This window comes from Apodemus sylvaticus, chromosome 1, assembly GCF_947179515.1.
Source record: "Apodemus sylvaticus chromosome 1, mApoSyl1.1, whole genome shotgun sequence".
Lineage (NCBI taxonomy): Eukaryota > Metazoa > Chordata > Mammalia > Rodentia > Muridae > Apodemus > Apodemus sylvaticus.
In genome coordinates, this window is record NC_067472.1 from 24,931,203 (window position 1) to 24,946,318 (window position 15,116).

At 41.8% G+C, this 15,116-nt stretch overlaps 1 protein-coding gene across 2 annotated transcripts in view; it reads right to left on the reverse strand.

Annotated features, from left to right (window-relative positions):
* Btaf1 (B-TFIID TATA-box binding protein associated factor 1) overlaps window positions 1–12,778 on the reverse strand; it is an 84,766-nt gene extending 71,988 nt beyond the window's left edge. For both annotated transcript variants that reach the window (XM_052186651.1, XM_052186652.1), the window contains exon 1: window positions 12,681–12,778. In XM_052186651.1, coding sequence (XP_052042611.1) covers window positions 12,681–12,694 — 14 coding nt within the window. In that variant the 5' untranslated portion in view covers window positions 12,695–12,778. The remainder of the gene's footprint in view (window positions 1–12,680) is intronic.
* Between the last annotated feature and the right edge of the window lie 2,338 nt (window positions 12,779–15,116).

Genomic DNA, 15,116 nt, shown 5'->3' on the forward strand with positions numbered 1-15,116 from the left:
AGACATGCATTGTAAATCTTAAATTTCATGGAAAGCAAAATTGACAAATAGTAAATATCTCTTATCATAAAGAAACAGTTGGGCTGGTAGGGCAGTGGTGGCGCACGCCTTTAATCCCAGCACTTGGGAGGCAGAGGCAGGTGGCTTTCTGAGTTTGAGGCCAGCCTGGTCTACAGAGTGAGTTCCAGGACAGCCAGGGCTACACAGAGAAACCCTATCTCGGAAAAAAACAAAAACAAAAACAAAAACCAGTTGGGGCTAGAGAGATGGCTCAGAAGTTAAGAGCATTGACTACTCTTCCAGAGTTCCTGAGTCCAATTCTCAGCAACCATTGGATTAATGGAATGGATTAATTGGATTAATGGAATCCAATGTCGTCTTCTGGTGTGTATAAAGATAGCAATGGTATACTCACTTATAAAAAAGATTTATAAAATAAATTTTAAAAATAGTTGCAAGAGCTGGGGAGGATAGCACACTGGGAAAGAGCACTGTAGAACAAGCATGAGGGCCTAAGTTGGAATCCCTAGCACCCATATTCTTTAAAAGCTAGGCATGGCCATGTATGCCCCCCGGGACCCAGGACTACAGGAGTCAGAGACAGGCAGGTGTGTTACTGAAGTTTGTGAACTGCTTTCCTAGCTCATGGTTTAGTGAGAGACTCTGCCTCAAGGGAATAGATGGTGAGTTATAGAACAGGATACAAGACATTCATTCTCCTACGGCCTCTGCAAACATGCATACTGAATATACATACACAGGCCTCACTCACATTAAAAAAAACTGAAGATCAAATCTACGCCACAAAGGCATAGATTTTTGTATTTGTATTCTTTATATCATGGTTGCTCCCTTACAATGCATATAATTCACATTAACTGAGGACTCAACTACTAAACCCACACCACCCCACAACACACACACACACACACACACACACACACAACAGTAGACTAAAGTTAAGAGATCTTTCAAAATCCTACTTCATCGTTTGTGGGGAGACTCTGGGAGGTTCACTTCACACTTCACTTAGGCGTCTCTTATTTGGAGTATAAAACTAGATAGTGTATATATTTAACAGTTTAACATTCTTATTTTTTTTATAGTTTTTTTTTTTTGTTGTTGTTGTTGTTGGTTGGTTGGTTTGACCACTAATATGTTTGTCATATCTTTGATTTATCTGACCCAATTTCTTAAACTGTGCCTCTGGAAAAACTTCAACTACTCTCTACTATAGAATTTATTTTCTGAGATTTTTTTTTTTCCCTAAACCAAAAACAAGGCTGGCTACAAAATAAGCACTGTAAAGAAGGCCCAATACCAACCTATTTATGAATCTATATACAGCAAAATACACTTACACTCTAAGGGAAGACTAATACTAACCTATTTATAAGTTCATGTCTTGATACCATTACTCTAACTTCAGTTACACTTCCCTAATATCTGTTCACAATGCCTGTGTTATTACTTCATTCCCTCTACTTTGCTTTATGCAGAGATCTCTTGATCTCTATATTCTACAATATGTTCCTTTAGTGACAAACATCTTTTTATTTTTATTTATTTATTTATTTTGGTTTTTTGAGACAGGGTTTCTCTGTGTAGCTCCGGCTGCCCTGGAACTCACTCTGTAGACCTGGCTGGTCTCGAACTCAGAAATCCCGCCTGCCTCTGCCTCCCAAGTGCTGGGATTAAAGGCGTGCGCCACCACCGCCAGGCTTTTTTTTTTTTTTTTTTTTTTTTTTTTTTATTTTTTATAGTGACAAACATCTTGAACAAGTGCTTAAATGTTAAATACATTTATTCCTGGGGCTGGTAGACAGCTGGCTCAGCCAGTGGAGTGCTTGCTCAAGCATGGGGTGCTGAACTCACACCCTAGAATGCACATTTAAAGGCAAGCTTGTAGCACAGGCTTGTAACCCCAGCTCTGGGAAGGCAGCCACAGGTGGGTCCCTGAAGCAAGCTCAATAACCAGCCGACCTAGTCTAATCAGGGAATTTCAGGCCAGTGTCCAAAAACAAGATGGATATTGTCTTAGGAATGTCACCAAAGACTGTCATTAGGCCCATCACACACACAAGTGTACACACCATTTTTTTTCTGATCACATGCAATTTAATCCTGAAAAATCTGATTTACTTATATATGACCAAAATATCATCCTTTAAAGTTACCAATAAATTCTTCAGTTCCAAACCCAATAGCATTCTTATGAATTCAAATTTCTCCACTATTCTATGACATTGATACCAGCAAGTATTTATTCTCAAATCCTTTCCTTCTCAAGTTCTGATTACCTTGCTAGTCTCCAAACACTTCTTTACTTCACTCCTATCCACAGCACTCTTTCTATGAACAATCAGAGCCCACACAGTCTTTGCCTGCCCATCTCACCAGTTTCTCTTTTAGGAAACTGTATACTACTGTTTGTTTATACCTAATACAAATAGTTCCCAAATCTATCTCATCTGACACACTTCCATCTGCCTTTAAGTATATATAATCCTTTCTCAATGTGATCCAGTTGCCAGATTAATGTCCTACAGTACACAATGTTCAAATCACTACTTTATTCTAAAACTTAAAGTGACTCACCCTTATCTACCACATGGTAACATAAAACAAAGAAGTACAACCCAAATATGAGTCTTTTGGTTTTCCAAAACACTATTATACTATTTTCCCTTTAGAATGTAATTTTTAAATTAACTTACTTTTAAACTTAATTTTATCTATTTTATTTTATAGCTAGGTTCCTCCTGTAGCCTGGACTTGTCTTGAACTCTTGATGCAGCTGAGGCTAGCAATGAAATTCTGATCTTTCCACCTTCACCTCCAAGGGCTAGGATTACAGGTACCTGCCACCTGCCACCATGCCTAGTTTAAGTGGTAGAGAGATATGGAACTGAATGCAGGATTGTGCATTCAAGGACTCAACCAACTGAACTACATCCACAGTCTCAAACAATGTCTTATAAACTGGACTTGGGGATACAAGATTATGACTATAATCTTGAATTCAAAGCCAACCTGTCTTACATAACTAACACTGTCTTAATTCACCAGTAAGCTCTTGTATCAATTTGCTTTCTACTGCTGTGATAAAACTATGACTAGATGCAGTAGAACATATCCTGGGAAGCTCAAAAGCCATGTAGCCTGGATTACAGGGGTGGAGGTGATAACAGAAGACCCTACCTCAAAAAAGGTAGAGGCAAATACTGATCTGATCACCAAACTCCTGCCCACACATCTCTGACACCGCTCTAACCCAATGTTGATCCTATCTACTCCACAAAATTCCCCTTGCCCTCTTTTCTGCAGAGCCTTTATCTTAATAGCATGTCATACCTAGGCTTACCTATCAGGGAAAAAAAATCAGCTTTCTCCTCCAATTCTGTCTTGTGTATTCTTACTTCTTCCACTGAAGAAGCAACCAAACTTGCACCTCCTTGAGTAGTGCAAGTATGCTTCTCTAGTCTTCTTGATCAAAGCACTCTTTAGAGCTCTCCATTCCTCATTTGAGACAACAAATTAGAAACCACAGAAAAAGGGGGTAAAAAAGAAATGAACAAACAAGGACCAGACAAGAGGGTAGTCTGACCTGTTAATCTAGGGAGCCACCTGTGAGACAAAGTAGGGTACTCATCAGGACCAGGCCACAGTGATAGTGTGAACTGGTCAGGGGAGGCAGAAGCATAGGGGTGGGCATGAGATAAAGTCAGTAATGTTAGAGAGTAGGCACAACCCTTGAAGAGGAAGGTTAGATGTCAAAAGAAAAAAATTAAAGTACAGCAAGAGGGTTTGAAACAGTACTTTTCTTCTCTTCCTCTCCAAGCAAACGCCCCAAATCAGGGGAGATATTTATTATATTGTGTGTTGGTTTGTATATGCTCGGTCCAGGGAGTGGCACTATTAGGAGGTGTGGCCTTGTGGACTTAAAACCCTCACCCTAGCTTCCGGGAAGTTAGTCTTCCACTAGCAGCCTTCAGATGAAGATGTAAGACTCTCAGCTCTGCCTGCATCATGGCTGCCTAGATGCTGCCCTGTTCCCACCTTGATGATGATGATGGACTGAACCTCTGAACCTGTAAGCCAGTCCAATTAAATGTTGCCCTTTATTAAGACTTGCCTCGGTCATGGTGTCTGTTCGCAGCAATAAAACCCTAACTAAGGCATATCTTATGTATTGGTGTTTTGCCTGCATGTCTGTGAGCTACATGTATCTGGTGCCTGTGGAAGCACTAAAAATGTGTTGATTTGTCTGGAACTGGAGTTCACAGATGTTTGACAGCCACCTTATGTGTATTAGGAATCCAACCCAGGAGGCTAGAGATGGCTCAGTGGTTAAGAGCACTGACTTCTCTTCCGAAGGTCTTGAGTTCAAATCCCAGCAACCACATGGTGGCTCACAACCATCCATAACTAGATCTGACTCCCTCTTCGGGAGTGTCTGAAGACAGCTACAGTGTACTTACATATAATAAATAAATAATCTTTAAAAAAAAAAAAAGGAATCCAACCCAGGCCTTCGTAAAAACCACCAATGCTCTTAACTCCTAGGCGTTCCTCCAACCCCACTGTTTCGTTTTTGAGGCTTAGACTTGAGATCATCCTGTCTCAGCCTGGAGAATAATACTAGGATCTTGGTTACCACAAAACTTCAGCCAGGTATGGTGGCACATGCCTTTAATCTTAGCACTCAAGAGGGAGGCAGAAGCAAAAGAATTCTTTGAGTTTGAGACAAGCTTCATCTACTAAATGAGTTCTAGACCAGCCAGAGCTACATACTGAGAGAGACCCTGTCTTAAACAAACTTCATTCTTGGGAGGATATACAGGTGAAGAAACAAAGGTAACAAATGCCAAGTTGAATGGAAGGTATCAGACACTATAGAGTAATTCAAATAGAATTTAAGATATTTCAGTGTAAAACTGGTTCTGCCGGGGTGGGGGGGGGGAGGGTGGGGGAGGAGGCGCATACCTGTAATCCCAGCACTTGGGAGGCAGAGGAAGGCGGATTTCTGAGTTTGAGGCCAGCCTTGTCTACAGAGTGAGTTCCAGGACAGCCAGGGCTACACAGAGAAACCCTGTCTCGAAAAACCAAAATAAAGAAAAAAAGAAAAAAAGAAAAAAGAAGAAAAGAAAAAGAAAAAGAAAAAAAATGGTTCTGTGCTTAAAAGCACTTGTGGCTTTTGCAGATATTAGGTTCAGTTTTCAACACCTACAGTTCACAACTACTGTAACTTCAGCCGCAGGGCATCTAAAACCCTCTTCTGGCTTCCATGAATACATGGAGTAATACATACACTCAGTCATACACTTATATACATAAAATTTTTTAACATATAAATCTTTTTGCCAGGCAGTGGTGGTGAATGCCCTTAATCCCAGCTCTTGAGAGGCAGAGGCAGGCGAGTTTAAGCTAGCCTGGTCTACAGAGAAAGTTCCAGGACAGTCAAGGCTATATAGAAACCCTGTCTCAAAAAGTCAAAAAACAAAACAAACTCTTTAAAGATAAGGTAGTTGTATTTGACAATATTCACTGGTTTTGAATTTACCAATGCTAAGAAATAGTCTGTTTCTAATTCAGAGAAATAATACAGAAAACATGATTCAGGAGGTCTCAAACTCACTTCAGATAAATGCCCTAAAAACTAAACTGCCTTAACAGGGGACATAGAAAGAGGATGGAGATGTTGTGGAGGTCTTGCAGATAACTGCAATGTAACTCCTCTCCAAATGTTTGCAATAGAATTCATAACAGGTAGACTATTAAAAAGAAACAGAAATCTTATACATTTTTAACCATGACATGCTCAAGATTACAACCTCAGTTAATTTAAAAAAAAAAAAAGCTACATTTTTACTCTATGCCTTCCTGAAAAAAAAAAAAAAATCCACTGGAATTCTCAGAATTTATTCTCTGAAAAAGTGGGAAAGGACACCTGACAAAATAGTTCACAAAAGTGGGTGTAATCTCAGGCAGTGGTAGCGCACGCCTTTAATCCCAGCACTTGGGAGGCAGAGGCAGGCAGATTTCTGAGTTGGAGGCCAGCCTGGTCTACAGACTGAGCTCCAGGACAGGCAGGGCTACACAGAAAAACCCTGTCTCAAAAAACAAAACAAAAAACAAAACAAGAAATAAACCAAATCAACATGTTGAAATTTACCACAGTAAAATGGAAAATCTTCTATAATACCTCCTCTACTTTTTCCTGATTGTCTCTGAATTTTCTAAAGAATGGAATATTTAATATAGTAATACCACCTATCAGTCTTATAATGGTTAAAATTAATAGTAAGGGAGGAGCAGGCAGGGCATACCTGTTTGACCCATATAAGTAATTCTTTCTCCTGTCCTTAGCACTTTCCCACATCAAGGAACTTCCTTTTGTCAGCATGTAAGCTCCACACTGAGAAAACAGACTCAAGAGACTACAAGTCATCAGAACATTTGGGGTGGGGGTGTTACTACTTCCTCTTATTTTGTAGACTAGGACTGTTTGAAACAATGTTTCTCTAAAGTATCAGAATTAAGACCCAGCAAAAGCTCGGTTCCTCTGTAACAATTTGTTAAGAGACAAGTATCCTTTTTCTTCCCAGAATCTTTTGTAGTTCTATCACTTTATATTTATATATGGGGGAGTGAGGTGGATACAGCTTCCAAAATAAATCCTCAATGTTGAAATACTTTACATACTACTTTTTATGCATAATTCAGAGAAAAATAATATAAACTACATTCTTGAGCCCACATAATCAAGAAAAAAACTTACCTGGCCAATAGTCAACTCGATCACTTAGGGCATAAACAGACAACCCTACCAAAAACAATCCTTTTTTGAAAATCTGAGCCAATGGCACAAGCCTTTAATCCTAGCACTTGGGAGGCAGAGGCAGGCGGATTTCTGAGTTCCAGGCCAGCCTGGTCTACAGAGTAAGTTCCAGTACAGCCAGGGCTACACAGAGAAACCCTGTCTGGAGGGGCGGGGGGGGGGGGGGGGGGGGAGGAGACAAAAAAAAAAGAAAAAAAGAAAAAGACATATCTTCCAATAATATTCTGCTGAATTTTACAGAGAACTTCAAATGCTGCTTATAATCGTAAAGACTCAGTTATTTATACAAGATTTATATCCTCATCCACAGATCAAAAGTTCATTGTGCACTTCATAATTTGCCATACTCTAAGTATAATAAAATCAATCCTTATAAGAATATAAGCATAATCAATATTTATCATACAAAATGCAGGATTACATTATATACACTTTACATCATAAAAAACATGCTATGTTGGGCAGTGGTGGTGCATGCCTTTAATCCCAACACTTGGGAGGCAGGGGCAGGCAGATTTTTGAGTTTGAGGCCAACCTAGTCTATAGAGTGAGTTCCAGGACAGTCAGGGCTATCCAGAGAAAACCCTGTCTCAAAAAAAAAACAAAACCAAGCCGCCATGGTGGCGCATGCCTGTAATCCCAGCACTCTGGGAGGCAGAGGCAGGTGGATTTCTGAGTTCAAGGCCAGCCTGGTCTACAGAGTAAGATTCAGGACAGCCCGAGCTACACAGAGAAACCCTGTCTCGAAAAAAGCAAATCCAAAACAAACAAACAAACAAACACCCCCAAAAAAAGAAAGAAAGAAAAGAAAAGAACAGGAAAGGAAAGGAAAGGAAAGGAAAGGAAAGGAAAGGAAAGGAAAGGAAAGGAAAGGAAAGGAAAGGAAAGACATAACAGGACTTATTTTAAAACATTTAAAACTATTCTGATCATTTATTTTTTTAAAAGTATGATCCTGGGCTGGAGAGATGGTGGGTAAGAGCACTGGCTGGTCTTCCTGAGGTCCAGCAACCACATGGTGGCTCACAACCATCTATAATGGAATCCAATGCCCTCTTCTGGTGTGTCACCAACAGCATACTCATTCATTCATTCACATTCACACACACACACACACACACACACACACACACACACACACACACACACACACGAGATCCTGAGCTGGAGCAATGGAACCGCAATCTAGATCTCTTTCCTTTTTTCTTTTTTCTTTTTTAATTTGTTATACACAAGTATACTGCAGCTGTCTTCAGACACACCAGAAGAGAGCGTCAGATCTCATTATGGATGGTTATGAGCCACCATGTGGTTGCTGGGATTTGAACTCAGGACCTTTGGAAGAACAGTCAGTGCTCTTAACTACTGAGCCATCTCTCCAGCCCCCTTTCCTTTTCTTCCAGAGGACTTGAGTTCAATTCCTAGCACCCACATCAGGCCACTCACAATAAACTGTAACCCCCAGCTCCAGGGAATTTGATGTCTTTGGCCTCCAAGGCAACCTGCACACACACGCACATACCTCACATAGAGGCATACATAATTAAAACTAATAAAAATAAATATTTTAAAGAATAATCATTAGACTTTGTAAGTACATATACTTACAAATATGTACTCATATATACCTATATATATTCATAAATATAGAATATACATATACATATGCAAAGCTAAAGTAAATGTTCTTCCCAACAACAACAAAAGCATAGTTAGGTGTCAGTCCTGCAGTGTTCCTATAAACCTAGCAGAAGCAGGACAGGCTGATAAGATAGTTGCAGGCCAGCCTGGAATACATATCCAGAGTCTACCTCACAAAACCAAAACTAGAGTTATAATTCAGCAGTAAAATATTTGCCTGGCATTGGTAAGTTCCTGAGTGCAATCCCCAGTATGACCAAACAACAAAACCTACAGCTAAACTAGGAAACACTCACTGAGAAAGTGACAAATTCCTGCAGTCTCAGCTATGGGAAAATGAAGAAAGAATAGCTTGGGCAGTGTATTGAGACCCCTGTCGCCAATAAGAAAAAGGACAATAAAAAATAAACTGCATTGAATGCCTCCTAAAAACCAGGCACAGTGCTCGGGATAGAAAGATAAGACACATACCTGTCCCCACCAGAATTTATTAATTCAGCAAAAGAGAAGACAGTTAGGCAGCCAGCTACTAAGTGTGATAAATACTTTGAGACACAAAAAACACACCACTGCAAACAGTACAGGTAAAATAAAACTAAGGAAGAAGGCTTCCAAGGAAAGTGATATGTGGACACTTAGGCACAGCTCAGACTGTAATGAGAAAGACAAGATGGGAAGATTAACTGAGCTAGGTACAAAAGAATGGGAGGTAAGAGCATTCTGGGAAGGAAGGTAGAAGGTAGGGAAGAGGTAAGTGCAGAAAACTGGATGCAAGATGCAGCAAGAACCAAGAGAGCTACAAGAAGTTTGGGAATTTGGACCTCATCTTAAGGCAACAGAAAGCTGGCCAGTTACAGGCAGAAGAATAATCTAATTAAAATTTGCATACTAGCAAATAACAAGTGAAGTGATAAATAATTTGGAGATGCCAATGAGAACAAGTACAAAGAAAAAGGCTGCTGTAAGCTGGCCAGATCCTCCTGCTGCTGCTGCTGCTGCTGCTGCTGCTGCTGCAGGTTAACACATTAGACTTATGCCCTAACAAACTGAGTTCTATCCCTGGGACTCAAATTAGAAAGGAAAAAAGTCCCACAAGTTGTCCACTGCATATTCACACAAAAAAAAAAAAAAAATTTTTTTTTTTTGGATTTGCTTTTTTCAAGACAGGGTTTCTCTGTATAGTCCTGGCTGTCCTGGAACTCACTCTGTAGACCAGGCTGGCCTCGAACTCAAAAATCCACCTGCTTCTGCCTCCCAGAGTGCTGGGATTACAGGCGTGCACCACCACCGCCCGGCTCACACAAAAAAAATTTAAAGAGAGCATTTCCTTCTGCTTCCTAACTGTAGATGCAGTGTGGCCAGCTGTCTCATGTTCCCGCATGCCTTCCTGACCATGATTAACCTTACCCTCAAACTGAGCCTTTCCTCTTTAAAAGAGAGAGAGAGAGAGAGAGAGAGAGAGAAAAGAAAGCAGCGGTGGCGCAAGCCTGTTATCCCAGCACTCTGGGAGACAGAGGCAGGCGGATTTCTGAGTTCGAGGCCAGCCTGGTCTACAGAGTGAGTTCCAGGACAGCCAGGGCTACACAGAGAAACCCTGTCTCAAAAAACCAAAAAACCAAAAAGAAAAGAGAAAAAAAAGTAAGAGAGAGAGAGGGAGAGAGAGAGAGAGAGAGAGAGAGAGAGAGAGAGAGAGAGAGAGAGAATATGCATGTGCACCTAGATGATGGAGTTTGGATGACTCCAATTATAGAAAATCAGAAAGAGGGGCTGAAGGAAGATTAGAAAGGTGGGGCAGGATTGGAAGTAATCACTGGCTAGATAGAGGGAATGAAAGACAGGAAAGTCAAAGACTACTTCAAATTTCCCAACAGAAGGAACAACAGTACCAATGTTTATAAGATCTTAACTACTGGGCAGTAGTGGCACACACCTTTAATTCCAGCATTCAGGAGGCAGAGGCAGGTGATCTCTAAATTCAAGGCATACTCTACAGAACAAGTTCCAGGACAGCTAAGGCTACATAGAGAAACCCTTGTGGGGTGGGGTTTAGGGGGGTCTTAAAAATAAATCACTTCTCTACAGTTATAGACATTGACATAAACAGTGCAAAAGTGTGTTTTATTTGATTCTGGCATGCGATTTCCATTTCTCAAACAATATTCTGCCTATTTTACATAAAAGTACTTAAATTAATTCCCACTTCCACAATACCAACAAGAGAAAAATGAAGCTTATTTAGCACAGACTTATGCTTAGTGCATGACATCATACCTGAAACTACAAAATTTGTTTTTCAAACTAAATCCACAAATATTTTTAAAAGTCCAATACCTCCTCCCAAACAAGACATCCAAAGCCTTTGCTTAAATTTAGATTACTAAGCCAAGCACAGAAGAAGTTTCTATAAAATGTGGCTGGCTGCCGGGCGGCGGTGGTGGTACACACCTGTAATCCCATCACTCTGGGAGGCAGAAGCAGGTGACTTTTGAGTTTGAGGCCACCCTGGTCTACAGAGTGAGTTCCAGGACAGCCAGGGCTGTACAGAGAAACCCTGTCTCCAAAAAAACCAAAATAAATAAATAAATAAATAAATAAATAATGAAAAATGTGGCTGGCTTTAATTATGGCACTGAATTAAAAAAAAAAAAATACGTAAACACCAAACAGCATTACTCTTTGAAACCAGATGAGGACCAAAAGCCATTAAGCCCACTCTTTCTTTCAAAACTTGCATCTACAGATTAGTGCTAAGCAAAGTTGAATCTTTTTAAGCACTATCATTTTGCCTCTATAAAGCTTTCCAATATTGTACAAATATACACCTACTTTATGAAAGGAAGCACTAATTCCCTTAAACTAAAAAGTCTGAGAAGGCCAGGTCCCAGAACCAGAGTTCCTTCTGAGTTCAAGGCTAGCCTGGGCTACATGAGCCTCTTGTCTCAAAGAAGAAAGAAAAAAAAAAAGACTAATAAATCTCATGTTGTTCATGTACCAATGTATTTCTGGTGTATATATTTATGCATTTACATGGAAGATAAATTATAAGATAAATCTGTACTTGCAGAAATAAGAAATGCCACTTGTATTCTCTTAAAGCAGTTTCATAGATGCTGAAATAAAGTCTTTGTCCCACTGAGTGGGTAAGACTGCTTATGAAATAAAAATTAGGTGTCCCTACTACCAGTACCTAGCAACTACCTTCACTCAACTCCCATGGGATTCTCCCACACACTATTTCATCAGTTACCTAGGGAGTCTGTGACATGGGTTAGAATCTCCTTATAAGAGAAAACTTCAGCACACACTATGCATAAAGGTATGTGTTCAACTAATTTCGGAAAATTGGTGAAAGATGTTTATTTTCATTATTTATCTCCCTCAGTCCATTTGGTGAAAAGACTCAGTTCTCATCAAGTTAACTCATCATCCATCCCTAAAGGACTTGGTAACTCTTAATGACTAAACACCGAGAGACCATCCTGACTACTTAAACGTCATCCCGACACCAATATCATTTCCAAGTTTCCAACCCACTCTATCATCAGAAGCTATGTAAGTTTAATGCTTGTACATTTTTCTATAATTTTCTCAAACTTTTCTACAGTGGGCAAAGTTTTACAATAATTTAAAATCTATGATATCTCTTGGGGAAAGATGCTAAATTAATCATCTGCTTAAGACCACACGCTGATTGACAGAATACTTACTACTGAACAAAAAGGAGAAATTAGACCTCAAGAAAAAAGTGCGAAAGACTATACCCCCTTACGCTGTAAATTTTTTAAATTTAGCATAACCAGATGGTCTCTTAGATAACAGTATTTCAACCCCCGCCTCCATCGACAGTTACTACCAAGTTTTGCCGTGAAATGGTGGTTAGGGAACAGACTTTGATACTACGAAAGAAAAAGAAAAGAAACTCGCCTAGAATTCAAAGAGGGAAGAGAAACCAAAGAGCAACGTAGTAAAGAAAAAGGAAAAAAGCCAGATCGAACGCGCCGAGTCACATTTAACGAGGGGGAAAAAAGCCCTTCCTGAGCCGGTATCTCCGGGTAACCCGAGCCCAAAGCGCCTGCCAGCCGAGGGAAGCCTCGGAAGTCTGGGCGAGAAGCCGCGCTCGCATCCCGCACCGCGGCGCCGGGAGCGGACAGCGTTGCCCGCGCGCGCTCCCCGTTAGCTGACGGGCGGCGACACCCACCTGGAGACCGCCATGGCCGGCGCCGGCGGTTCGGAACTCCCGGGGAGCTACACGCCGCGCCGCGCCGGCGTTCGTTTCCCGAGCAGAGCGGCGCAGGCACAGGCCGCCGGGCGCAGGGCAGCAGGCGGCGCGGCGTGTGGCGGCTGGCACGGGCCTTCCGGCATGGGCCGGCCACCGGAGCTCGTCTCCGCCGCGACCAGGGTCCCACACACGGGCGGAGGCGACGCCGCTCTGACCCGCACCACTTCAAACCCGGTGCCCCCAGCCCCGCTCTCTGCTGACGCAGACGCCGGCACGCCGGACTTAGCGTCGGCACGCCGGAAGTGACGTCACCAGCACGTGGCTCCGCGCGCCCCGGGCCTGCGAGCGGTGTGTCGGGGCGCCCAGCGGCTGCGGGAGCTGGGTGGCGGTGTGGATCGGGAGAGGGCTCCCGGTCTTTAAGATTAAGGGGAGAAATGGGAAGAGGTTTTTATCTTCCTAGAGAACGATGAAGATTACCTAGCTAAAGTTCTGAAAATTCCAGACCTCGGTTTCTAAGTGCTTTCCTTCCTGACCCGACTACCCTGCTAGGCGACTTCCAAACAGGAACAAACTGGAGAAAGGAGACTCCGACCCAGGTCGCGATGCTGTGGGCGGGATGAAATCAAGAAGGAAACGCTGCGAAGGGCTGGCTAGGGTGGTGCAGGCCTATAATCCTAGCACCTGGGAGGCTGAGACCGGAGATGGTGAAATCGGGGGTCAGTCTGGGCTACAAAGCGATATCCAGGCCAAGAATTTGCAATGGTTCCTCGAGGAAGGGCGTGGGGGTTCGAGTGTATATTTACAATTGTTTACTAGAAGTTCTGCATAAATGCTGAAGGGACTGCCCATGATTTTGCCTAGGTCCATCACCCTTCTTCCCGTCTTCTCCTTCCGCCCCCTCCTCCCCCCTGCTAAACACTCCTCTGTAAACTACCATGGCCTCTTAGCACCTTAAAATTTGTTTTTATGCCAGTAGTCAAGCTAGTATTTCTCTAGTTTCGGCAAGCCCAGTTTATAGGCCACTGACAGATTAATCATCAAAAGGCATATGTCCTGTCGCCCTTCCTTATAAAACATGCCCACTAGCTTCTTTACCTATTTAGAAGTTACGTCTCAATCCTTGAATATGCTTGTCATCTGTAAGATGAGAAGCACTGTAAAAGGCTGTGGAATGTGGGGGGATGTCATGAATCCAGGAAAGTTCACAAGAACTTGGTGAACTATAAAATAGAGCTATATAGGAGGAGATGAAGCAAGTGCCTGCTAAAGTATTGCACAGGTGACTTAACGTTACCTCTTACAATTATAAGGCAAAGCAATGAAGAAGTGATGTTTTTGCACGGTTTGTTATTAGACAGTGCTGGAGTTGGAACTCAGGACCTCACACATATTTGGCCAGTGCTTTAGCATTGAGTTACACCCTCATCCTGTAAAGTAAGTTTTAATCTTCAATTTACAAGTGAGGAAAATCAGCTCCAAAAGTTTAAGTAATTGTCTAGCTCCAAGACAGTAATGCTATTTATTTTCCATCCACTCAGAGGACCTAGGTTCACTTCCCAGCACCCATATGGTGGCTCACAGCCATCTGTAATTACAGATCCAGGAGATCTGATGCCTTCTGACTTAACGTGGGCAGCAAGCCGGCATGTGGTACACATGCATATATACAGGCAAAATCTCATGTAAATGTAGAGAGGTTTTGAAAAGAAAGTAAACATAAATGCAGAAATGTTTTCCTGGTACATAAACCAGAATACTAGAAAACAAAGTGACAGAGGCCTGTCTGAACGAGGTGATTAGGGAAAAAACAAGATACTTAAGCTTATAACTATATGACAAGAGGTGGCTAGCCATGCAGAGATCCTCTAGGTAATGGGTAATGGGTACACCTAATACTGGTCCATTCTGATGGGAAGAGTAAAAGGTGCTTGGAAGTAAAGGATTTGAATTTTTTTTTAAAGATTTTTTTTTTTTTATGAGTACACTGTAGCTGTCTTCAGACACACCAGAAGAGGGCATCAGATCCCATTACAGATAGTTGTGAACCACCATGTGGTTGCTGGGAATTGAACTCAGAACCTCTGGAAGAGCAGTCAGTGTTCTAACCACTGAGCCATCACACTGGCCCAGGATTTGGATTTTATACAAGGTATAGAAGAGTGTTTTGAGCAAGAGAGTGAAATGATCTACATTTTCTATACTTAATAATATTAAAAAAAAAAATAGGTTTAGGGCTGGAGAGATGGCTCAACAGTTAAGAGCACTGGTTGCTCTTCCAGAGGTCCTGAGTTCAATTCCCAGCAACCACGTGGTGGCTCACAACCATCTGTAATGGGATCTGATGTCCTCTTCTGGTAGGTCTGAGGTGAGGGACAGTGTACTCAATATAAATAAAACTAGCGTGTGTGTGTGTGT